Genomic DNA, 27,582 nt, shown 5'->3' on the forward strand with positions numbered 1-27,582 from the left:
GCAGGCGGTTGCTTAGTAGGTTTTGGAAAACAATACGAGACATCGCGAACGAAATGGAATATCAGACATGCAATCTAACGGTAGTGGAAGAGAAGTAGAAGATCCCCTCTCCTTTTCCGATCGCCACTTCAGTGTCTCTGGCTTTTCCTCTCTGTCCCTCCCATAGTTTCTTTCCCTGTGCCCCCACCCCGCCCCTTCCCTCCTCCTTTCCTCGCTCACTCGCTTTCCCTCTGTGCCTCGCGCTCTCGGAGTCTCCGCTCCGAGTTCCTGGTTGGATAATTTGGGTTAATACTAGTGAGTGAGGTTTTTGCGGCTTCAAAGGGTATTTCAAGTTTCCGGAGCTCCTCCCCTCTGCACCGTGTGACAACAACAACTCGTCCAGCCGGCAGCCTGCACTTTTCAGCTCATTTTCTCTCTGTCATTCCCCTCTCAATCTTTGATCAATGTACTTGCCAGGGAGAACCCGAGTCCTCAAACCTCCTCCTTTTCACCTTCATCTTTAACTTTGTGCTAGAGCGGGACCCACACAACAACAACCGCCCCCCCCCTCCCAAACCAGCACCCGATCCCAGCCCCCGGAGAGGACTCGCATTTCTACTTGCGGGACACTTTTGTGCGTTTCTCTCCAGAGCGCCTCTCGCGCTCGTCCCTCCTGCGCTCGCTCTTTCTTACCCTCACCTCTTTTTCTCCCTTTCTCCTCGTTCTCTCCCGGAGTTGTTGTTGTTGCTGCCCCTTAGCTCCTTCTCTCCCTTCTCCCCCTTGCCCTCCCTGGGGTGTGTGGCAACTTTCCCCCTCGCTTCTCCTCCTCCTGTTTCCCCTTATATGTGACCATGGCAGTGCCGGCGGCTTTGATCCCTCCGACCCAGCTGGTCCCCCCTCAACCCCCGATCTCCACGTCTGCTTCCTCCTCCGGCACCACCACCTCCACCTCCTCGGCAACCTCGTCTCCGGCTCCGTCCATCGGGCCCCCGGCGTCCTCAGGGCCAACTCTGTTCCGGCCGGAGTCCATCTCTTCGGCGGCGGCGGCCACAGTCACCTCCACCGGCGGCAGCGGCGGCAGCGGAGGCGGCGGCGGCAGCGCTGGCAACGGAGGCGGCGGAGGCGGCGGCGGCGGTGGCGGCGGCGGCGGCAGCAGCAGCAGCAACTGCAACCCCAGCCTGGCGACCGCGAGCGGCGGCGGCGGCAGCGGTGGCATTAGCGCTGGCGGCGGCGGCGCCTCCAGCACCCCCATCAACGCGAGCACCGGCAGCGGCAGCAGCAGCAGCAGCAGTAGCAGTAGCAGCAGCAGCAGCAGCAGTAGCAGCAGCAGCAGTAGTAGCAGCAGCAGCTGCGGCCCCCTCCCCGGGAAACCCGTGTACTCGACCCCGTCCCCAGTGGAAAACACCCCCCAGAATAATGAGTGCAAAATGGTGGATCTGAGGGGGGCCAAAGTGGCTTCCTTCACCGTGGAGGGCTGCGAGCTGATCTGCCTGCCCCAGGCTTTCGACTTGTTCCTGAAGCACTTGGTGGGGGGCTTGCACACGGTCTACACCAAGCTGAAGCGGTTGGAGATCACGCCGGTGGTGTGCAATGTGGAACAGGTTCGCATCCTGAGGGGACTGGGAGCCATCCAGCCCGGAGTGAACCGCTGCAAACTCATCTCCAGGAAGGACTTCGAGACCCTCTACAATGACTGCACCAACGCAAGGTAAAGAGTGGGGGCGGGGGGCAGCCTTCGCCACCGGGGGTCCCTTCCCACCCTCCTCCTCACCCTTCCAGAGCTCCCTTCCCGGCGCCGCTCGCTCCGCGCGCCCGCGAGCCGCGCGCCCCGGCGACTGCGGCCCTGTGCTCTCTGTCCTCTGTCCTCGGGGCTGGCCAGCAGCTCCCGACCCTCTGAGAAGTTGCCACCTCACCCAGCCCAGATCTCGTTCTTCCGGCCCGGTCCGCCCCTGGCCCGCCTGCCCGCAGGGGCTTGGCTGCTGGGGTACGCGGGAACCCCAAGCCTCGGAGCGGAGGGGGCGGGTAGGAGGAAGACTGTGCCTTTCCAGGAGTCACAGCCTCTCCCTGGGCAGCCCCAGCGTCCAGGGTCCCCTCACAGCGTGGCTGCCCTTGTTGCGCTCCCTAGGACCCGGGTTCCACCGCGAGCCTGAGGACAACGGCGGGGCTAGTCCTCGGCGCTAAGCGGTGTCCCAGGGGCGGAGGGAGGTCGTGACCCTGCGGGGCCGGGTTCGGGAAGCGGGAAGACAGGCTTCGGGTGAGGGGCCCGAGAGGCAGTCTCCGGAGTGGGCCACTTCGAGGTCGGGAGGAGAACGACCACAGAGGCCAAGAGGCCCGGGGCAATCCCGAGGGACCCGCAGCGAGTTCAACCCCTAAACCCTGGGGGAAGCCCGCGGAGGGGAGGGGTCTGTGTGTGCGCGCCTGTGTGCGTGTGTCCGCGTGTGAGCGTGTGCGTGTGCAAAGTAGATAATACGTTTGCCCCGGGGCAGATGCGAGGGGACCAGCAGGTTTTCTTCCGTGGGGGCGGGAGGTGGGGGAGATGATCGGGCGCCTGTGACTCTGGAAAGCTAAACTGGAGACGTGGGGAAGGAAGACCTCAGTTCACTCTCTTCCTCTTTCGCGCTCGCTCTCTTTCTGAACAAACTGCTCTTTCTTTGCTTTGTTTTCTTTACCTTGTCTCTCTCTCTCTTAAATTTAAGGTTAGTAGCTCACGCAATGAGCAGGTGCCGGATTTGCACTGGGATGCTCTTTGGATCTCAATACAGGAGCCGCTGCGGTGGCTTCCCCATCCTAGCAAAGCGCGCGAACCCTGGGGGCCGTGGGACTGGGAGCCCGGCCAGACTAGTTTTATGCTAATGAACGCTCACTGGGGGAGGATCTACCGAGAGGGGGCGGGAGTGGGGTAACTTGTCAGTTTCGGGGTAGACACGGTCATTTCACCCGCGTTCACAGTTCCGCTTTGTCCCCACTCTTCGCTGCAGAGGGAAAACTTCAGTTGTTGGGAGAAAGCGAGTTGGGAAAGTTGGGGACCAGAAGCCGGAGCGTGAGAACCGCGCGCAGAATTTGCGCGGAGATTTCCATACCTCCCATTAAGTTTAAAGATCGGGAGAGGGAACGGAGTTTTACTCTTCTAGCGTGTGCGCCCTCGTAGGGTTAGGGAAACTGAGGTGGGAAGGAAAGAGGGGTGGGACGCGATCAGAAGGAAACCGAGGTGGAGAAGCTCTTAACTATTCCTTCCTTGGTAGAAGACTCCTGGCTAGTGCCCCCAAAGGCTGTAAGACGAAAAAGAACAACTCCCAACTCAACAAACGTCCCATCCTGACCTAGCCAGAAACTTTTCGTGTTTATTTGCCATTATTTGCGTGTGGGAAATGGGTGTGCGTCTGTGTTTGAACCTTCACGTCTACTATTTTGGGGTAAATGCTCAGAACGCGCGCGTGTAAACGCGCGCGTGTCCAAGAGTGTGGACAGGTGGCAGTAAAGATTGAAGGGGGGATCTTGATCACTAAACGTCATTTACGGAGATAATTGGAGTCCTTGGACGTACAGAAGATACATATTTGCCAAAAAATTCTTTGTTAGAAGTATTGGAATCCCGGCAGAAAATAGTTGCGGAGTTGTTACAAAGAATGCTAGTTGAAATGTGAAGCCAGTTCAGATATGATTGTTATAAAACTATCTATCCAGTAAACTGTGAAGCGCTACTGTTTTCTCTTTAGTAATCAAACCATTCTGCTGTGGACTCCTCTTTGTGTGTTTCTCACAGCACACACTCTACTAGATAATTAATGGCCATTTCACATAACACGCAAAAAAAAAAAAAAAAAATTGCTAGAGAAAACTTCCTTCAGTGACTGCAGCGTTATAATCAATATAAAGCAGGTATTATTACACCTCTTACAATTATTCCCTTGTTGCTGTTTCTTTTCCCTTTAAATTTTTGCTTAGACTTTTAGAGCCAAGGATAAGTTAACTTCAGTAGAACTGTTTATCCCTTCAAAAATATATCATCAATGCTCTAATTATATTTCAATCACCTGGTGTTTGCAATTGAATATGTTACTCTAAAACTCTGTTTCAGGTCATTTTAACGTTATACGTGGTAAGTTTGTTGATTTGCTATTGCGTTTTGATCTGTTATCGACTACAAGAGTTGCTCAAACCCAAATACATGCAAACACAGCAGCCGTTAACCTTCGAAGATGTGTAGTTGCAGATATCTACCTAGGTTTTCCTAACTCTGCCAGTGACTAAGAAAATCGAAAACTTATTGAATTCTTTCACCAAAAGAATATTGTTTGTAGCATAATGCATGATTATTTGACATGATAATTATGTTTATTGTCTCATTTCTTAACTTTAAAAACAATAGGTAAAATATTTTTCATCTTCAATTAAAAAAACTAAAATTACTCTCTTTTTTTATTCAAATTCAGTTTATGCCTTTGCTTTTAAGATCTTTTTTCATTCACTTAGATATATTGATTTCTTTCATTCTGGTTTCTTTCTCCTTTGGCTACTTAAGAGACTATCTAAAGGAATAATTTATGCAGAGGATAAGAGAAACTGGGCAAAAAGTCAAACTATATAAAACAGCATATACACAGTGTATACAAAACACCAAGTGTTAGCACTATCAGCTTTATGCAGAACATATATCTAATTATGTGCCTTTATAGCATTTAAATACCAGGGAATCTTGAGCAACCAAAATGACGTTAAAGAAAAGGTTAAAAAACTTGTTCAAAGTGGCTTTGTAAGTTAGTGACAAACCTGAGAGTGGGTTTAATTTGCTTGGGTCTATTGCATCAGTACACTATCTATGAAAACTAGAGTAAATGTTGAAGCCTGCTGTCATTACCACAGGGAGATGAAACAGAGACTATCACCTGCTTGATAGTAAAGCTAAAAATAAGGGTCTCAAAACATGAAAGAAAATAGAAGGAAATATAGTTAAAAGTTGTCAAAGGACCAAGTCTGACCTTGATCAGCTTCCTTCAATTATTATTTTTAAACTAAACATCAGTTGCATGAACTTGGCTGTTGCAACAGAGGTCACTTAATTAACTGGTAACCATTAAACAACCACACACACAAAAAAAGAAGAGTAATTATGTACGTGGTCAAGTCTCTGTAGGAGTCAGTCTCTTGTTTGTAGATTTGGGTTAGGATGCAATTTTCTGTGAATTCAGATAATCAGAAGCGACTCTTCTTTATTTTATCTGAAATGCTTATTTTTTTTAGTATTGCCAGAAGATGATTTTGTCTCACGATCTTTCAAACCAGATTGTGATTTGGGGGCTATGTAGCCCTAGATTTGTGGAGTTTTTAACTTTAATAGATTCTAATAAGTTTTATCAGACATTCAGACATTTTATATGCATATACATATATTCACAAACAGTATTCTTTTGTCTTAAAAGTTAGTACCATTCATGGACAGCAAATCAAAAGACTTTGGAAGTCATTTTTCTTCAGTAGTAATATATGGATGCAATTTTAGTATAAGAAATATAAAATATTTTCCAGTTCCTGGCTCTATTTTTTTAATCAGGAGTTTTAATAAAGATGGCACATGGAACCAGTCAATATTTATTTCACATTTACCCGTTGCATGCTTTTCAGTGGCATGCACTTCTAAACTTATGCATCGACGTAGAAGTTTCAACACAAATACAGATTTACTTCTAACAGATAATTATGATACTTGGCACAGGGAAATTTTAGAAATTACTTCAAATGAAGAGAGACTATGCTTTTGAAGTTTTTGTATTACAGTCGATTAATGGCTCCTATAAAGCCTAATGTTTCTTTTTATAACATTTCAAAAAGAATATAGCATAATTAGAAGACTAAGGCCTAACATAAAAGTTTAAGTTTGGTTCCACCACTTATTTCTTTATACTTTAAACATGTTAGTAAACTATAATTTAATAGCTAATATATAAATAAAATCTAAGAATATTATAATTTAGGATTTACCTTGTTTAGTCAAATTATATTGCAAAATACAAATTCTTTAGTTATTTGGATAACGTCTTTCAAACCTGTTGTTTTTCTTGGAGTTCATCTCCAGTAACATTATAGTCATTATTGTGAAAAGTGCACATAGTTATTAAGATGGTTTACTTTTGAAATCCACAGATTATTAATTAGTGCTCTGAGACACTTAATGTGATTTACACGTATGATATTTTATTTGTGAGGCTTCAAATATTTATGTAGAATAAACTACAGGATAAGTTTTTTATTTTTTTTTTAGAATTCCATTACAGTTTTTTTGTATTTGCAATTAGTACACGATATTAACTTTTCATTTTTTAAGTCCAAATCTGCTGTTATTTTTATTTAATCTACTACACTTCACAGAAGTTGCTTCTAAACTATTGAGACTAATATTAGCCACTCTTTTCCTGCCTCACTACCTCCTCCAAACTCTTGAGATGTGACACCCAATATTGATTAAAGTCTTGGCTGGATTTGAGCATAAATCACTCTTCTCTTTGGAGATTTACCATGTGTGATTCACCAGCATACAAAAACATGATATGCTTTATTGTTTTCCATTTGATGTTTTGTTTCTGCAATGTAAGTAGCATTTGTAAATTAGCTTAGTGTGGAACCAACTAGTTGTTAGTTTTGTAACGATTTGTGTTTGGACTATCAAGTAGTATTATTTTATCTTTTTAAGTTATTCTACTAAAGTGTTTCATACAATTGCCTTTGTTAATCAAGTAAAATAATCATTTAAGTTGCATTGTGTGAGCAACATAGAACACCTGTATTGTAAAATACAGTAAGAAGTTAAACTCTCACAGGTTGTAAACTGTCTCCCTTTGAATCTTTGTCTGAAGAAATTCATTTGAAGTATGCCTTCTAAATAGGTACAGGTGAGTCTTCTAGATTTCACTAAACATTTTGATTTTAAGGGTTTTGTTAGTTGGTTCTCTGTAAAAGTTAAACGTTGCCTGAATTTTTATCTTTTAAAGATTTCACTTTTAGATCGTTGACACACACATACACACAAAAGTAACATAAAGTTACTTACCTTTAGAATGACAAGAAATGTAAAAAATTGATACTAGGTATGGTATATTTAATTATGTAATCAAGATAAAGTTTTATTATTTTATGTTTGAACTGTTATAAGAATAGAATGACCTTAGCAAGTGCCAGAATTGGCCCCTCTCTTAACTACTGAGTTATTGCATTGTGATTGGTTAGTTACATGCATACATGCATTAATATATACATATCTATTCCTGTCTAAATGCTGCAGAGGAAAAATTTTAGCTGAGAAGACGTTAAAAATATATTTCTATTTCTATTTCAGGCTTTGAGATTGTGTTAAGGAGCCTCTCTTGTCCATTATGTTTGTTATATTCAGTAATTTATTTTTATTAAAGAAACCCCTGAATTAAAAGCTCACCTATTGAGGCATTCAGATAAGTGTAATATCAAAGGCTCTAATCTGCACCAACAGGTCTCAGGACTATCAGAGGCTCTGTGAGCCTACCTTGTGCTCTAATTCCAGCCAAAAGAAGTTTTTTGCTACAGTAGCTGTCTTTTAAAATAACTTTTAATTGCTGATATTTACTTTTTAGCATATGTCACAGTACAGAAAATACTTTTATTAGAATAGTGTAGTTAGTATACCAAATTATTTTTTTGGAAAACAAAAACACTAAATCTAGTATATTTATGTTTAGCCTAGTAAGTACTTATTATTAGACTAAGTGGTGAATCACTTCACTTTGATGCACCTATTTACTTTGAAAAGGTTCTGAGACTCTTTTTAAGAGTGTGTCTGTTATTGTTCGCGATTTATTATATATTTCAATGTGCAAATGAATATTAAAAGAATTTTTTATCCAGTATAAATTAATCAATTAGGCAATTAATCACTGAAGGCTCTTCCCCCCCCCCCCAATTAATGATGGAACTAAAATTAGTGAAATAATATAGCAGATAAATGTCATTTAACATATAATCATATATAGAGAATGACCCATTTCAGCACCTTATCCAAAATCAGGCAGCTTTAACCATTTTTTGTGTATTCTGATTTGGATTTACTTTGTAGGATAAGAGGATACTAATTTATCCATTAAAAAATTTGTATGTAGATTTTTCTAAATTGGATATTGAAATGGTCAATGATTGAATGTTTTAAAGGTGTGGCCCTGTTGCTTTCTGATTCACGTTAGGTTGGATTTGATCCAGGATATCAAGCTGAGATTCTTTTGCACATTTTAATGTACGTGACTTGAGTGAAAGTTGTCAAAGATGACTTACTAATCTGGAAAACTCACTATGTCATTACTTAATTGGTCTTATTTTTTTGTTCTTATAAGTTTATGGAAGTGTCTAAAACTGTGCAGTACAGCAACACGCTGAATAGCTAGTTGTTAAAAAAGTTTGAGAAAGTAATAATTAAAAAACAAAAAGAGCTTGACCGAAGCATGTAATATATATTATTAAATAAGATGAATGTAATACCTGGAATACATTAAATATTTGTAGAAGGGAGGGAGTCAAAATCATTTACTGTGATTTGAAGAATATAAATTTAACTACAAGTAGAAATATAATAATCTTGCAGTAGATTCTAGAAGGTAGTATATATGTTTGCATAAAATTGGATATGCTTTTCAAGCATGATTTTTACAAAGCAATATTGAAATAGGCAAAAAAAAAAAAAAAGGAATAAATACTTTGGCTTAGAAACATTGAAGAATTGAGGAATATTTTCCTTGAAAATAAATGAATGAAGAGGTAAACAAAATATCAAAAAGTGACAGTGTAACATCTTTGAATTTGTCTAGTATCAGACAAATTCTAAAAATTAGATTACCCTTTTAGTCACAACAGGAAAGTAGGACTTTTCTTCAAGGACAAACAAAATATATCAGAAAATAAAGAAAGAGTACTAGTTGAAAAGGAATTATTTTATGGAAGCACATAGAAGCAGTTGCAATAAATAGCTGTTTATTCAGTTAAGGAATACTAGTTATTTCTTAAGTAAAGTAAATGAAAAATATCTCTATAATTTGTTAATTAACAGATACATTATTATATTCACATGTCAAACAGATGAATTATTTTGTTAAAATATTAAACTAATTATATTATGGAATTTTATTAATAGCAACAGTGAATTGCTGCCTTATTCATAGTTTTATATTTCAAAGACATTTTGTTTAGTTACAAATAAAGCAAATCTCTGAAGGTATAACAAATCTTTGAACCCATCACAGCTCTGCTGAAATATACGGATATATTCAACAGTATTAATTCTTATTTTATATGTAAAATATGTGATTTTTTCTTTAGCTTAATTCTGGAATATGATACTTATTTCTTGAGTGAGGCAGTTTTTAGTTTAATAGTACCTTTGGATTTTAACTTAACAACTGTAGCACTTTTAATTGTCACACATTGTATACTAGGATGGGTGTTCTTGTGTGTGCAACAAGTGTAAAAATATCAGTATTTTAGAGACCTTTGTGGTGGTTATCTTTGTTTATACTGATCTTATTCTATTTCTAGTCTCTGTAGTATGCTTAAACAATTATATCTTTGTTAAAAAAGCATTTATGTATGTATATGGGTGTATGTACACACACACACACATACACACACTCACGTACACACACAGAGACTTATAGAACAGGGCTGGCTGTGGGAAAATAAGGTACCAATAAAATTGGCTTTAACTTTGCTTCCTGTAATTCACTGAGATATAAAATAACACAGAAATCAGATTCCACTTGACTGATTGACAATGTAAAATATATTTGAAATTAATTTCATGGTGAAAGAAGTAATTTATACTTAAATATTTTTAAATGTAATTATAATATGCATTGTTATAAGGTTAATAGGATAGTGATTTAAACATTTTCTTAATTTTCCTAGACCTCTATTTTTATGATAACTAAAGTGTGCTTTTAATTCTTTATGAAAAATACTACTGTTGAAAATTATTTTGTGTGAAATAGATATTAAACTATTAGCTTCTAGAATCTCTACATTATTGAATGACATTGAATGTGCTTGATGTCACTGCTCCATTCTTTTTGTGGTTTATTTCATTGCTGCTTGCACTTTAGAGCAAGCATATCTTTTAAAATCAGGGGATAAATGATAGGAAAACAATTTCATAACCTAAAAAAAAAAATGATTGCTCTTCTAAAAGCTTTGCCATCAATGAGATGAGCTAGGAATGAGGTCAATGGGTTAATCTACAGGTCTACATAAGGAGATGTGTATTACCACTTCTCCTAGGGAACTGTAATTGTCTTTGAAAACACCTGGTATAGGTCTAGTTAAATTGAAATCAATTACTTTCTCAATCATTTCATGGCATTTGTCAAGTCATTACATCATTGGTAAAAGTACAAGCCATGTATGCATTTTTTTATTTTTTTGCAAAATAGAAAGAAGCTTATAAAACAGTAACTACCGAAAAGTTTCAGCCTCATTTAATATTTGTAGAATAAAAAAAAAACTTGTATATACTGTATATAATAAATGCAAAATGATATTTGGGAAGAAGTTTATCTTTGCATTTAGATATCTAGGTAAAAATAAACATATTTCACATTACTTCTTGCATCATCTGCTATGCATATATTTTAAAAGGAAAAATATAAGTGACTAAACATGGTTTCAAAACATTTTATGACTTGTGAGCTCTGACACTTTTATTCTTACTCTCAAAGAAGCCTCTGACAAGTGTGCATTATAATCAAAGATGAATATATGTCTGCTGTTCACTGATTTTTTTTCCCACCCCATTGACAGTACATACATGCAGATTTGAACTTGTAGCCAGGAAGAGTGCTTCCATGCTTCAGATTGCCAAAACACCCCTAGGGATAGAAACTTGACCTGCTTTTATGAAACCATAGAATTACATTTATACAAGTTACCCCTTGGGAAAGAAATGAACTGATCCCAATTCAAACCTTAATATTGGAACCTTCTGGGTCAAATTTGATTTTTTCTTTCTGTTAACACCTGTTTGGCTACCAGATTTCACAAGTAGATAGTCATAAGAATTTTAAAAAATATTATTCATGAATGACATTTACAGGTAAACCAAAATGCCATGAAAATTTTGCAACTCTTCAAGTTTTCATGTTATTGTTAACTTTTTTAAAACAAAATATCTACCTTTTGAGTGAACATCCTAGATATAAGAAGTTAGTTAAACATAAGTTTGTTTAATTGCACATGAAACCATTGAATTTGTACTTTTAAAAAATTAATTTATCTCCTTTGAAGAATCAGCCCAAATATGGGAAAAAACTTTTTTTAAGGCATTGTTCTTGCAATAACATTTCAGAATAAATATTTTTATGTGAATATATTTAATTTTTCTTTCAACATTTTATTTTTTATTTTATTTTATTTTTTTTTTATCCTCACCCGAGGACACTTTTTCATTCTTTGTTCAGATAGAGCAGGAGGGAGAGAGAGAGAGAAACATCGATGTGAAAGGGACACATCGAGTGGCTGCCACCCGCACGACCAACCAGGGCCGGGGACAAACTGCAACCGAGGTACATGCCCTTAGCGGGAACCGAACCCGGGTCTCTCCGGACCGCAGGCCAACGCTCTAACCGCTGAGCCAAACCGGCCAGGGCTCAACATTTTAAATGGTTATATTTCTCATTTTATTTTTAGTTTGACCACCTGAAGGGGCCTATAGAATGTTTCTTTTGTCACTGATAGTAACAAATGAAGGTGCTCATTGATAAACTGGATACATAAAAGCTATTTATATTTTAGTTGGATTCACTTTACTTATGGACTTGCCTAAGTTGGAAAACTAAGGTTAAGCATATCTTCAAAATGAAGAGAAATTTATGTATATAAGTGTTTACTTAGTTTCTGGAATATCAAAATTTTGTATCACACACACACACACACACACACACACACACACATCTACATGAATGAATAACTAATATAAATGGGTAGGGTTATAATATCTATTTCTTTACAAATGAAGTTATTAAATGACTACCATTAAATTACAGAACCTAACCTTGGCTCAGTAGAGCTTTGGTTTGAGAACCAAGGGGTCATGGGTTCGATTCCTGGTCAAGGGCATGTACCTTGGGTTGCTGGTTCCATCCCCAGTCTTGGTCAGGGTCATGTGGGAAGCAACTGATCTGTGTGTCTCTCTCACATCCATGTTTCTCTCCCTCCCTCCCTCCCTTCACTCTTGTCTAAAAACCAATGGAAAAAAATTACAGAACCTAATTTTCCACATAGAATGATTTGCTCTTAATCTTATATGTACAAAAGCATTTTATAAATGGTAAAACAACACACTTGTGTATATACCCCACCAAAATATATGTGTTACAGTTATGGTAGTGAAATAATTTCATGGTAGGATTTTGGAATCGAAGTAGCAAGTTCTTTTCCCAATTAAAAAATAAGAAGAATTTCAAAGACCTTTCAGTTCATGTTTCACTTAATGTGGATAAAACCTTTGGCAACGCCGTTATTTCCCTACAAGAACCAAACATAAAAATTTCTAATAAAAATAATTAGAATAAATCCAATTCTTGGAGAAGAGAAAAAACACTGACATTTTCAATGGGAGGTTTAAAGCTTACTTCCACTGTAAGCTAATATTTTTCTACCTTGTTTTGACACTTAGTATTTGAATGAAGTTCAAAATTAAATTAATTATTTGGCTGTGTCCTACAATCACTTTGCTGCCATGTTTATAAAATACCAATATTTGTTTGAATATTTCATTTAATTTGAAAGTTTGCCTCAGCTGGATTCGTGGTGATCTAAATGGCTGTTGCTCCTCATTTTCTCTGACGGTGACTGAGGAAGGAAGGAAGTCAGATCACATGACTCAGGCACATACTGTCCTTAAAAAGACTCGTTCAGAAAAGGCAACCTATTTTGACTTTTGTAATGGTGATAATATGAAGTTTTTGTGACCTTTTTTGTCTTCCTGTGGCACTTAGCAGCTCTATTTCCAATAGTGATTGATGCTATATATACCACATGAACTGAATGAAAAAGAAAGTCGACTTAAAAAATTTTGCTATAAAGGCCATAAAAGAAGAGATGGAACTTTTGTATTTTAGATAATTTTCTGTAAGTAGAAGTAGCATTGATGTCGCACAGAATTCTACACCATAGTTAGTATAGGAAACTTTCAGACGCCAAACTAAATTTCATCTTAAATATCTTTATCTAAATTACCCTCATAATCTTTTTTATTTTTTTGCTAGAAACTCTAGTGAAATTGTGCATGAAATAAAAACACTTTATTATAGATTTACCTGTAAAGATTTAGGCAAAAAGAAAACAAACTGGATTTTTGAGTTGTTGGCATTAAATTAATCTGCCAAATTTAACAGTGTGAAAATATTATTTATTTTTCTTAAGGTATTTTATTTCAAGTTTAGAAGATAAAATTAAAATGGAGTAGATGTCTTTACTCTTTCTTTTGGGGTGTGGGCTAAAGAAGGGCCCGTGACAGGGATGCTGTTTGTTTTTCACAAAAGTTGTTTGTGATTTCAGGTACTCTTGGGAAATCTCTTGATCAGATTCACATCTGTTCCTGTCAAAGTGGGTGCTAAGATACCGGTCACCCAGCAACCATGTCCAAGAGGGAATTGGGCCGATAATAACTTCAAAAAGGAATGACAGATGCTAGATTAGGATGAAAGACAAAACGCATGAAAAATGAGCTTGTTAGAATCAAAAATTTGTTCAAGCACCTTTATGCAAATTAAATGAATATTGAATATTTGCATGCAGTAATTTCTACTTTTTCATTTGATTGGAAAGAAAAGAATAGTGCATTTAAACTCACAAATATGACTACTTTCTTTTGTACTAACCAACATACAAAGCCAAATCTCATTTTTAAAAATCAGATTAGCCACCTGGGTTCTTATATCTCTACAAAGTATGTTAGAGTGTTTTTCCTCTAACAATGATACTCTTTGGGACAACTTGGTTTATCTAATTTTTTCATAAACAGTCCAGTGTGAATTAAGATTATTTTAGGTGAATACAAATCCATTTCTTGAGAAAGCATTTTAAAAATAACCTTATCCTATTGTCCTTGAAATTGGTTGATGTAAAAGATCATTCAGGATGAGTTCATACCAAAAGCACAGGCTTCTCATTGACTGGTTAAATAACAATGCATTAAAGTAAAGCAGGGTGGTATATCCTGAATGAAAAGTAGGCAGAAAGATCTTTTCAAAATGTAAGATGCTTTTTGATACATTACTAGTTTTTCTATTGAGTAGTTCACATACTAATCAGAATTTAGAAGGGCCTGATAAAATGTAGTGATTGAGAGAGGTTTCTGAGTCTTGGTTTAGCAATGTCTAATGTGGTCACGTAGAGAAATTGATTTTCTTCAGAAATTAATTAATTTTTCATATCGCCCTAAGCTGCAGTTAAAAAGAGTGCATACTTGTCTGTTTTCTTCCAGAAATATTGCCTAATCATATTAATACCATTGCCCCAAGGATGAAAAGATAATTGTACAAATGCATTTGGAAATATGTATCACTGAGTATTTATGATTAAATTATGCAAATGACCCAGCTCTCATCCTTCCCAGACCCAGATTGTCTAATTAGGATTGATATGCTGAATGGATGTTCCAGAATTTGAATACAAGCATGTCCAAAGAGCAGAAAATTGGAAATGACAAGGCTGCAACCCAAAGAAAAGTGTCTTTCGTCTCTATACTTTGTTAATGTGCTGTTAGCAGTTGAGGGTTTTTCCCTCCCTTTGGCTATTTTGTGATTCATATGTCCTTATTAGAAACAAGTATGCAAAATGAATTGAACTTTAGCAAATAGCATTTCATTTCTATTTGGTGCTTATTTAGAAATAATAATCCCCTGGGCATTCAAAAGAACATCACTGTTCAGTTGCTTCAAACAATGTAAACTTACCCTTAATTGACTTTTTAAAAAAAGTCCTCTGAGTTGGTGTTATAGCTTTATTTCAAAGCTAGCTCTCCAAACCTAACGCTATAGCAAAGCAGTGTTTTCTAAGAATATGCTTTCTGAAATTTACAGTTCATTCACTTATTCATTCATCCTTTACTTAAATGCCTATCACCTTACATTTGGAGAAAACTGTTTAGGCAGCCATTTGGATTAGGAAAAAGAAAACAGCACTTTAAGTGTAACAATGTTTGAGTTTTCAGTCCTCAGCAGGCTTTCTCCCTCATTGATTACACTCATTCATCTTAGATGGAGGGGTGGTAGTGAGGAGCTAGGAAGGGACTGAACTGTCAGGACTCCAGCCTTTGTTAAGCAGCGGGTAGTCACTGCCTCTGAACTCGCCTGGCTCCTGCTTTCCATCTGCAGGATGATGGATTGCTATGTTTAATACATTTCAGCTTTTGTCTGTCATAGTGTGGACAGACAGTACTATCAGTGATTTCAACAGTGATTAGGGAACCATTTCAAACCACTCCTATTGGCCAGACAGCTTCCAGGAATGTCTGATGAAACGTACTCATTGGCACTCTGGCCATGTAAATGTGTAGTGTAACTAGGCAGAGATTGCACACTCACTGTTTAAACCAATGCAGCAGCCCACTGAGAGTTTCACGACTACATATCCAGTTTAGAACAAAATTACACAAGACAACATTCTAGGAACATTTTGGGTCTTGAACTAAAATATGCATCCCAAGTGGTCCCAAGTTAAGATACATTTGTATTCTTTAAATAGTAACAGCATGTGCTTACTGGCAGGATTGTCTTCCATAGATTATGATGTCAGTGTTGCTGTACTCTTCAATATTGAGCTGCTTAGCTACATTGGGGGGCGGGTAGAATGTGAGGGCCATGTTAAAGCAATAAGACATGGCAGGGCAAGTGCTATGCTGGGATTTGCTGAGCTGTGGGGCTTTGTGGTTCACAAGTCCAAAGAGTGAATGATTTCAACAACCTGAAAGCCACTACATACCAGCTCAATATTTTCTCTGGAGTGTCTTATTCTATTTATAAAACTGGTGCAAGGAAAATAATATTAACTAAAAAAAAAAAAAAAAAAAAAAGATTCTTTAAGGCCATTGATAACATAGGCACAGTTTGTGAGAGTGTGTGTGTGTGTGTGTAAAATTGGACTTACATAGAAATAGAATTTTACTAATTCTATTATAATGCACCCAACATAATGTAAATTATAGCTCAACTTTAAAATGTATTATAAACCCTGAGTTTTAACTTTCTTAATAGGAAATTATCCAAATACTAATTTAGCCAAAGTTTTGAAACAAAATATAAATCAGAAGAAGCTACATGCATTAATAGGGAAGAGTAAACACAAAGTTTAAGTTAACAGCAAAGGTCTGGGGACAATAAGAACTCCAGATCCCAGATGATAGTTTTCCTTGTTGATGTGGTTCTTACACTGCAAACTTTTCAGCTGAGATCCTTTCAGTAAAGATTTCTTGTTTTGAACATGTCATTACAAATATACAAACACAGCACAAATATACAAATCAACACATTGTATTTCCTTTGAACCAGTTCAGTATTTAAACTTGTTGGCATTTTGTTTTAAATTTTTTTTTTCGTTATTGATTTTAAAGAGAGAGGAAGAGAGGAGAGAGAGAGAGAGAAACATTGACATGAGAACATCGATTGGCCGCCTCCTGCATGCCCCCCACTGGGGATTGGGCCTACAACCTGGGCATGTGCCCTGACCGGAATTAAACTGGCGACCTCTTGGTGCGTGGGTGGATGCTCAACCACTGAGCCACACCGTCCAGGCAAACTTGTTGGCATTTTGGCATTGCTGATTTAGTAGTAAGGAAAGGTGATGCTGTACCTCCCGGGAGAGTTATAAAAATATTAAAATACTTTGCAAATTATCTTGTTCTGTGTTATATTTTAAGGCTTGTCTTATGGAGACATTGTTCAGCTTAAAAGGTACGTTCATTCAGCATATTCTAAAGGAATCATTTGTCAGAGTAAATCAAAGGTGTAGCTCCCAGTATACTTCTGAACAGAAATTACATAACTGGGCTTAATTAAGCTGAAGTTTTAATCAAAGGTATTCATAATTTACATAGCACATATAGGGTGAAATAATGTACTGCCCCTCAACATTTTTGTACACATAATCTTTCCAATGTGTGGTTGTCAAAACTTTAGCCGTAGAATATTGCACATTCATTTATTGCCTCCATAGTATGGGTGGGGGCAGGCACGGAGGTGGCGGAGGGATAACACCCAGGGGCCCGCTATTAGCAGTGCCCCTCCCCTGAAATGCCGTGATGTGCGCAGCGTCTATCAAGTTGAGGGGAAATGAATGGTTGAGGCTGTCAGAGTTAGGTTTCTGGCTCTGAGCGCTCAGCTACAGATTGAATGGAAGGAAGAGGAGGTGTTGAGTAAATATTCTAAGTAAAACTATCCCATGGGTTTGCCATATCTTACCCTGCTACATTTCTTTCCTCAATTATTTGTTAATAAAATTTAAGGAGTTAATTAACAGTCAGTAGAGACTTAGGATAAAGAACCTGGCTGAGAGACCTTATACCATATAAATGCTATAGACATTTCTCCCCCAAAGATGATAGAAAACACAAGTGTTTGGCAAATTCAGATATCTGTTTTGCCCGTAGGGGAATGTGTTTGGGCTGTTCAGAATTGGATCTTCTGTAACATTGTAAGTAGGTGGCGCGGGCACTTGCGGCCCCTGGTACACTGTAGGTTGCCAACCTTGTTATACACATTGCTGTTCTTCTGTTTAGTTCAACACCATAATTATAAAGTAATACAAGTCATTCGTCTTACTGTGGTTAAATAAAGAAAATAACATGTGCTAGCAACTAAATGAAATAATTTCTCCTGAAGCTAAGTGAGTTTGCTGTCTGGAAATATTTCCGAGGGAGGAGTCTGAGTCCCCTTAACCGACCCATCCGTAGCCGCCACAGTGTGACCCCCTGGCTCCACCTGTGTGCATGGCACCCTGGTCTTCGTGTCTGGTTATCCCTGCTCGGTGCACCCATAGGCTGGGGTAAAGAAGGAGTCAGGCCAGCAGGTTCAACTTCTTATTTCTCAGTTGCTTCCTATAATGATTCCACCTCTAATGAGGTGAATTACGACTGTGTGGAAAAAAAAAAAAGAGAGAGAAAAAGGGGTTTTGGCCATCTTAGCTAATAAATCACATTGACTGCATGGCTGATCAGATCAATTGTGCATAAATCAGTGCCTTAAAGAGTCTTAAACTAAGATTCTACCAAAGACCAATCGATCCACCCGCTTGTTTAAAGGCATGGGCTCTTGCCCATAGCACACTGAGCAGGAGTCCGCAATACTGAGATTGTTAATACGCTGTCAAATGTTGAAATGAATAGTTTCAGATCTCAGAGGCATGGCTGTGATGGGTAAAGCAGTTGTGACTGTGTTGAGTCAACCGATGTTTTTTTGTCTTCTCTAGTTCAGTGCTGTTAGGTAAGCAAGAAAATTTAGTTCCCAATAGGTACATGAAAGCTCAATTTTGAAAGCTTTATCCACAACTGTAATTTGGGGGAATTGTTTCTCACAAAAATATCATTATGTTATTTCAAAAAGAAATTGTCATGACTATTCACGAGAAGTATTTCATTACCCTGGTAGCTGTAGATTTGAGGTTTGCTAATCTATAGACAACTTGGAGTCATGAGAACAATCAGGAAACTTGATTTCAGGTTCTGACTAAATTACTTACCAGCTGTGGGACATTGAATTAGTCAACTGGAAGCTCCATATTCTCAAATGTAAAATAGGGATAATAAAGATGAATTTTCTATTCATTTAAAAAGAAGCTTGTGAGGAGAGGAATGTGATAATGGAATAGTTATTTGCAAGCACTTCAGAAATGGTAAGGTGCTTTTCAAGAGTTGTTATCTGTTTAGAATTCCCAATTACTTTTTAAAATTGAGATATAACCCACATATAACATTATATAAGTTTAAGGTGTACAATTATATACTTCAAAGTTGCTAAGAGACTACATCTTAAATGTTCTTACTCAATTACATTTTTAGACTTCTTTTACCAGAACAACGTACAAAAGTATAAAGAAAATCTATTTCGGTTTTTGCTATCATCCTTCTCTCTTCTTTCTAAAGAAATAACTCTGAAATCATAACAATTTAAAATAATAATTCTGCAAACTTATGTCTTTTTAGAAATATAATACTTATTAAAATTTTATTGGTTTTATCTTTCAAAAATATTATCAATAACAGTTTAATATAGTTAAATCTTTGAAAAACAAGAAAGGATAAAATATAGCCAGAACATATGTAAAAGAAATACTTATTTATTTTGAGGAGAATGGCATTCAATATCTGTAGTAACTACTATTGAATTCTCAATGAAAACGGTATTTTATAGAAGTTTAAATCAGGTATTGAATCTTTGATTTCCTTTTAAGTTGGCTAGAACATTCTATTATGGTTAGTCTCTAAGGATCTTCTTAAATGAAATACATAATTTATAATTATTCTCTACCAAGCATCTCAAAATCCCCAAAATAATTATTTTCTGTAGTCTCCTGTTTTGAAAATAAATTTAGGATAGGCATTCAAGCATCTTAACATAAAATTTGTTGTCTGCCAAATATTTTTTGAACTCATCAATATAATATAATGTTCCCTATTTCAGAATACTACTGTTCTGCCATTGTCTGTTGATTTATCACAATGTCTTGACATTTTTGTAAATTATGAAACACACATTGTTTCTCCCTTGTTATATTGTGAAATTTAGTAGGTTGTTGAAATTGGATCTGATTGATTTTGTCTTCGGCATTTGTCTACAAAAGCATCTGATGTCTGAAATGCACCAGAGGAGGGGAAATCCAAGTGGATTTCTTTTGTTGCCTTTTCCTTTATGCATCCAAAGTTTTGAAATGTTTGTGATCTGCTGTTGACAGTTTTAAATGTGACTATTGAGATGTTTGCTTATAGAAGATTGTCTGGCTATTTCTCAAGCTCATCAATTAATATTGAAACTGGAATGAATTTAATTTCTGGTGATTAACAGTTACCTCCCTGTATCTAATCTTGTTGAAACTATCAGGTACTTTCTGGCACATAGTAGGCACTCCTTATAAGTATAATTGACTCATTATAAAAATTAGATTGTATATAATTGAATTCTATGAATATTCTTTTTTTTTTTTTTTTTTATCCTCACCCGAGGATATTTTTCCATTTTTTTGTACAGATAGAGCGGAAGGGAGAGAGAGAAACATCGATGTGAAGGGACACATCAAGTGGCTGCCACCCGCACGACCAACCAGGGCCGGGGACAAACTGCAACCAAAGTACATGCCCTTAGCGGGAACCAAACCCTGGTCTCTCCGGACAGCAGGCCGACGCTCTAACCGCTGAGCCAAACTGGCCAGGGCGAATTCTATGAATATTCTAATGAGATTCTTAATTTTAGAGTATTTTGGTTATGACCAAAGAATTAAACATTAATAGAAATACATATGTTTTAGATTTTTATGTAGAAATAAAAAATAAAAGTATATTTAATATTAATGCTTAAGTAATATAAGGTGTCTTTAATTTTGGAATGAATCCCATGTTTTTGTAGTAGTTTGAGCACAAGTATTTAAATTGTGTGAATGTTCATGCACATACAATTTTATAAGATTTAAATTTTATGTCTCTCAATTATTATTAAGTTTTATCTATCAGATTAATTGTGAAAGGTAACCAAACTACAACTTTTGAAATACCTAAAAATTTGAATTAAGTGGACAGACCAAAAATAAGAGTGTACATATTTGAATTTATTTTTTATTCTTTTTCTTTATTGATTTTAGAGAGCAAGGAAGGGAGAGGGAGAGAGAGAAACATCCATGAGAGAGAACATCAGTTGGCTGCCTCCTGCATGCCCCCTGTTGGGGATTTGGCCCACACCTGGGCATGTGCCCTGACTGGGAATAGAACCAGCGACCTGTTGGTCATGGGTCAACACTCAACCACTGAGCCACACTGGCTGGGCTACATTTGCAGTTTAAAACATCACCAATGATATCAAGAATTATAGTTACTAATATTAATAAAATTTTTTGCTAATGATAAGCATCTTCAGATGTTATATCTTTAACTCTTATAACAGCCATAAGAGGCAGGTTCTACCTGCTTTTAAAGAAGATAAGGGCACTGTGAATCACAGCAGTTAATTAATTTGCCCAAAGTTACACAGCTAGTATATGGCAACCAGAAGGAATAGAACCCAAGCAATCTCATTTTGAACTTTTATTTCTTATATTTTCCTATTCAGATAGTATTTGACCAATGACTCTAAGCTAGAATGTAGTTTGAAGATTATTTGGAAATAATAATACATATTTCTTAAAATATGTAAGATGTATGTGGGTATTTGGTGTCTATAACAATTTGGTAGTTTTATGGGAAAAACTTCAATAATGTTTATAGTTCTAAGATTTTTAGAAACATTTTTACATTAAAAATATAGAGTGAGCTAGTTATAATTTGTTTCTTTATAGAAAATACAGAAGTGACATTAAATTGTATATACATTAGCACTGTAGATTAATTTTTATCAGTTCTTTAATTCCATGATAGTAGCCTAATTGTATGTTCTTCCAAGTACAGAAGTATATTCTCTTATTCCCTTTTTAGTCCTTAAATCTTATTACAGTGCATTTTTTAAAATCTTAAGTTTATCATCACTGAAGAAACTCTTACCACATAACAAACCAAACAGGTAAGGTCAAATTTTTCTCCTAAGATAAAATTTGAAATAATTGCAGTCCTAATTTATTAAACCTTCATGACTTTATATCAATGGTTATAGGGGTGGTGGGGAGTAATATATAAGTTTAACTGGGTTATAATCTCTTGTAATTCCAGTCCTTTCTTGGAAGATTCTAGTTTACCTCCCATGCCTGATTTAGAGTTCTACCTGAATTGTATTGTCAGAGTAAGTCACTCCTATTGTGAGAGGTTATCATTCCTAAATGATAAAAGTTATTTTTTTAAATTTTTTGTTCAGATAGAGTGGAAGGGAGAGAGAGAGAGAAAAAAACATCGACGTGAAAGGGACACATCGAGTGGCTGCCACCCGCACAACCCAACCAGGGCCGGGGACAAACTGCAAACAAGGTACATGCCCTTAGCGGAAACCGAACCCGGGTCTCTCTGGACCACAAGCCAACACTCTAACTGCTGAGCCAAACCGGCCAGGGTTATTTTTAAAAGCCTGAAAACACCCGCAGGTGTGGCTCACTGGTTGAGCATTGACCCATACACCAAGAGGCTGCCAATTTGATTCCTGGTCAGGGCACACGCCCAGGTTGTGGGCCAAATCTCCAGTGAGGGGCACTCAGGAGGTGGCCAATCAGTGTTCTCTCTCATCAGTGTTTCTATCTCTGTCTCTCTCGCGCGCGCCCTTCCTCTCTCTTTAAAAATCAATTTAAAAATAAATAAATAAATAAATACCTGAAAACAATTTATATGGGCATATAATTGGAATTTAGACATTATTTGTATAAATAAAGCCTTCTAGAGTTTGTAACAAAACCTTCCCAGTTTTATACCAAGAAGTAGCCATGGAAAGTTCTGTTTTTCTTCACATGTTTTTTGGAATAAGCTTCATTATCCCATCTCAATTACCCACCTGGATGCCTGCTTCCATCCAGGTAGTTTACCATTTTTTTTTGATGTCTTTAGATCTTTTCTTTTTAAGTTTTTATTCACAGCACAAAAGGTACTTTGATATTTTGGCATCCTCATACTCCATAGGAAGAACTTGTTGTTTATCAGATTGGCACATTTCTGTGATATGCAAGTTCCTTGGTGGGGTAGGTGCATTATTTTTCTCATTTTAGTTTATTTACTTTAATCAAGTGTGGGAAATGATGCTTTTTTCACCAGGTAATTATTATGTGGGGAAAGCGATGGAACTCTTGTTCCAGGATGTCTGCATTCAGGTAAGCAGTTAATTGTGCCAAGCTAAATATTTTTGTTTTTCTGTTAATGTTTAATGTCCCATCAAAGTCTTATATAAGTGATCTATTGCATAGATGAGGAGCTGTAAAGTGTCATTTCTTACTAATTCGGGAGTGAAGGTATAGAGTTCCTGTAGAACATGCAACAGTGATTCCTGTTTCTTTCTTTCTTTCTTTTTTTTTTTTATTAATTTGTTTTTGTTACAGTTGTTTCTCATTTTCCCATTGACACCCTCCTCTCCTGCCCCCCCCCACCCCGCCCCATCCCCAGCTTTGTTCATTGGTCATGCATACACGCATGTAAGTTCTGTGGTTTATTTCCTCCCCCAACTCCCCCTCCTCTGAGGCTTGTTGATTCGTTTCTTAAAGGGCGGTTTGCCGAGTGACGTCTGCTGTACGTTGAAAAGTGGGATGTGCCTTGACATTTCAAACATTTTATGCCCATTCATAATTGAAGCCTATCAGTGGGCTAATGATAGCGCTTTTCCTTTGTCACCCTCCGACCCCTGCCTTGGGTGCCTGTCCAGGATGGTTTGAAACATTACTCACAACCTTATGTCATTTCAAACTCACAATATTATGTGAAGTAAAGTAAATTCTTAAAAAAAACACCTCAGTATTTCTGCTTTGGAATGATATTTTAAGTATACTGGAATCATTCAGTTTTAAATTCTATTCGCTCATGCTCTTGGGAGTCTCAGAACCTTCCTCTTCCTTTGTAACTTCCAGGGCTGAGATTCCGGGGAGGGACTTTTCCATGGAAAGACAAGGGTGTGCTGAAGGAAACAGCGCCGCGTTCACCTCCAGAGACCTCTGTCTTCAGAGGGTCCTTTCTTCTCCTATGACATTTGATTCTTTGCATTTATGACTCCCCTAGGGCAACTGTTGCCCTGCTTTTGCAAATATTATGCTCATTTAAATGTTTGTAGGAAATAAATATACCAGGTGTAAAGCAATGGGCAAAGCTTACAGTGACCTTCACAATAAATATATCTTTCTAAATGACCTTAACACAATGCATGGTCCGTGCACTTTTGCTTCAACTATTGCATCAGAGCAGTGGAAATGGGTTTTGGTGTGTAGTATATTTGAATTGAACTTTTATCTGCACTTGTATAGGGCTAATAACCAAGAAAAGCTTCTTGAGGACATTTAAATTTCATTGTAGTGTGACACATTTGGAATTTAGAGTGCTGTTGTTTTTTTAAAATAGAATGGAGTCCTAGAAGCATCATTACTATACTTTAAATCATTTTCAGGTAATATAAGGCAGTTCAAAAGGAGTCATGCACCCTTTCATAATGGAGGGGTTTAAAAATTGGAATGATAGGAGCACTTCTAGTCCACTAACTGTGAAATGCTTTTGAAAATTAAGATTCTTTTAAATGAGCTGTGTCTCAGGTGAACACTGATCTTGTTACTCTCTAACAAGACACCAGGAGTCTTTGGCAAGTCAGAAGAATATAGCTACATGCCTTTTGTTTGGGAAATCATTTTTTAGCTTGTTATCAATCTTGGTGAGTAAACCATAGGAGACATATTTTAAATGTTTACTTTGGACCTTAGATATTTAGGTGTCCCCTGTTTTATTTGTTGTGGTTTTTTCCCTCATTTCCACTAACAATTCCTCATAATTCTTCAATTCTTTACTGTTCTATGTTCAGTTCTCCTTGGAATTCCTCCACTCCTTACTTTACTCAGCTATCTGTGTCCATGACAAAATAGCATTATGGAATGGCTTTTCCTGTTCTTTTATCAGCATTACTATTATTTTTATGTATGTGTACGTACAATATGCCTCGCAGTAACCTGAGTACATTTCTTATTTTACTTAATCCTCACAACAGTCTCTCCATTTTATTTTGTTTTTACATTTATTACTTTTTTTTTTAATCATCACCCAAGGACATTTTTGCAATTATCTTCAGATAGAGTGGGAGGGAGAGAGGGGGGAATAGGGAGAGAGAAACATCGATGTGACAGAGACACATTGACTAGCTGCCACCCACATGACCTCAACCGCAACCAGGACAAGCGGGGCTGGAACAAACCGCAACCGAGGTTCGTGCCCTTAGTGGGAACGAACCCAGGTCTCTCCGGTCCACAGGCCGATGCTCTAACCAGTGAGAAAACCCGCCAGGGCCATTTATAAATTTTTTTAATCCTTACCCAAGGATAACTTTTTTCTGTTTATCTTCAGACAGAATGGAATGAGAAGGAGGGACGGAGGGGGAGAGAGAGAGAGAGAGAGAGAGAGGCATTGACCTGAGAGGCACACATTGACTGAATGCCTCCCGCATGACCCCCACCAACCAAACCCCAACTGAGGTACATGCCCTTGACCAGCATTGAACCCAAGACTCTGGTCCTCGGGCTGATGCTCTAACCAATGAGCAAACCTACAAGGGCTCTCATCCCCATTTTGAAAAGAAGGGTACTGAGTTACAGAGAAGTGGAACAGCTCTCCCAAGGCCATAGGTGTTAAGTGAGGAGTTTACCTCGGGGACCCCAAATCCAGATTCTGCCCTGACTAGTGCCCTGTACCACTGCGACGTAAGGCCTGCGGGGCTCATCTGAAGCAGAGCTGCACAAACCCGGGGGCCACTTCGGTTTTCTCATTTGACCCTCAGGAGGCCTAACCCCTAACCAACAAGATGAGGATTTAAGGAAAGGAGATTGAAACAATACAGTTAAATGGCCTTGAAATCACAAACTACATAGAGGTTAGTAGGCATTCAACAAGCGTCCTTTGCCACCCCCTGACCTCCAGGTCGTATTTGGAAAAGAGGAGTCAAGAAGTAGGCTCCCAGGCGTGGAAAGGTCAAGCTTGCTGGCGCCGGCCCTGCGGAGGCCCTGGAAGACTGCGGACTGTTTTCCTATTCCTAGGCGAGCGGTCCTCCTCCGTAGCAACCCCTGTTGGACTCTAATGTCACAAACAGATGTGTTTGTGTCAGTGCGATAAACACCGTGAAAAGCAGGCTTAGCCTGGCAGCTGTAATTCAATTTGCTTTTCAGCTACGTTGCAGTTTGTTCACGCTGAGAAGCGTTCCTCTTCGTGTCTCCTTCCAGTGGACGAAGAAAAACAGGCATAGCCTGGTGCTGACAACGTAAACCTTTGGGTTTTGCTAGAGATAAAGTTAAAGAAGGAATTGCTTTCTCATTAGCAAAAACCCAGGGAGTTATGTGTTCAACACCCCATTCTGAGTGGCTTCACCATACATGTAAATATTAAATTATTGTATTAACGCTGTCAGAAATCTGGGAGGCAAATGTACATAAAAGGCACGTTTAGAAGACAAAAATAAATAAATAAATAAATAGATAAATACATACATAAATAAATAAATAAATAAATAATTCAATATTTACAAACTTTCTAGTTAAAATCTTGCGGTTTCATGCCATCCACAGGTAGCGGGTTTCAGAAAATATTATGTTTGCCTGGAAAGTGGAGCCCTTCCTTCTGAAGATGACCCTTAGAAGCTTCTAAAATATGCTATAAACTACTTCCTTGGGCATGTGAACATTTGAGCCATCATAATCTAGATGTAGGCTAGGAACTTTTTTGTGCTTTCTCCCCTTACTTCTACACATGCTCTTTATCTTTTTAAGACAGAAAGAAAACACTCTTCCTCCAAGTCCATCAATCATCTCTCTCTCGAAGTCCAAGCTTAAAAACATGAACATGAAGAAAATTCTAATCAAATTTATCCGTTCAGGTAGTGGTGTGGCTTTTAGAACTTTACTCTGTTCTTTTTATGTTTTACTCGCTTGCTCTGTTTCATTTTATCATCACGTCACCTTTTATTCATTTTGCATTTTGCATCTTTCGTGGGATCGGTCCTAATTTTGTAGTTGTAGCACATTAATAAATGTAAGGGTTCGGAAATTAAAGCTAAATAAGCAGACATTAATGTGCAAATGCCCAGGATGAGAATTTGTTTCTGAGGGCCCATGCTGTGTTCCTGGGATTCTAGGATGGCCTGGTTGGAGTTTGGGATATACCAGGGGTGAGAGAATGAGCTGCAAATATAGACACCAGCAAGCTCAGGAATGGTCCTGTGTGATATGATTAAGGAGTTTGAACATAATACGGTAGGTGATGAAAAATCATTGGAAAATATTTTCCCATGGGAAGATTCTTAATGGAAGGAATGATAAGATTGGATTTGTGTTTGGAATAAGTAACTGTGAACTGCATGAAGGTGAACTAGTAACAATTCAATCAGAAATAACTAAGGCTTTAGTTTAAGGCAGCAGTAGTGGGGAGTGAGGTGCAAACAAACAAAAGCCGGGAAGAGAAATCAAATGAAAACTGACATAGTGAGACGTAAGGGGGAATAAAAATTAGTTGAGAGTAACTTTCTGTTGTTTGATGAACAGTGTTGTCAGTCATACGACTGTGAGGAGAAGGTCTGGTGAATATAAAGTAATTCTCTTTTGAATGCTTTGAGTTTGAGATGTTTGTGAATTACACAGGTAATGCCAGAAACACCCATCATATCTGGGATTCACAGGAAAACTCAGGAGAAGAGCCAGAGATTTTGCTGTGAATTTTGGAAGAAATTTTGAGGTGAGAGTTGGAGCTGTGAGTTGTAG

General features: G+C 38.1%; 1 protein-coding gene and 1 long non-coding RNA gene across 5 annotated transcripts in view; both read left to right on the forward strand.

Annotated features, from left to right (window-relative positions):
• Positions 1-421: 421 nt before the first annotated feature.
• The window catches only part of DACH1 (dachshund family transcription factor 1), a 410,092-nt gene continuing 382,931 nt past the window's right edge, over positions 422-27,582 (forward strand). Inside the window, exon 1 of the mRNA XM_036249628.1 lies at positions 422-1,687. Coding sequence (XP_036105521.1) covers positions 831-1,687 — 857 coding nt within the window. The 5' untranslated portion in view covers positions 422-830. The remainder of the gene's footprint in view (positions 1,688-27,582) is intronic.
• Positions 22,908-27,576, forward strand: LOC118622263. 4 transcript variants are annotated; one of them, XR_004958013.1, is made up of 5 exons: positions 22,908-22,965; positions 25,614-25,706; positions 26,596-26,702; positions 26,961-27,078; positions 27,463-27,576. It is a non-coding gene; the product is annotated as an uncharacterized LOC118622263 (long non-coding RNA). The 4 variants fall into 4 exon arrangements; XR_004958015.1 differs by having other exon boundaries at positions 26,600-26,702; XR_004958016.1 differs by lacking the exon at positions 25,614-25,706 and having other exon boundaries at positions 26,600-26,702.

This window comes from Molossus molossus, unplaced genomic scaffold (assembly GCF_014108415.1).
Source record: "Molossus molossus isolate mMolMol1 unplaced genomic scaffold, mMolMol1.p scaffold_m16_p_9, whole genome shotgun sequence".
NCBI lineage: Eukaryota > Metazoa > Chordata > Mammalia > Chiroptera > Molossidae > Molossus > Molossus molossus.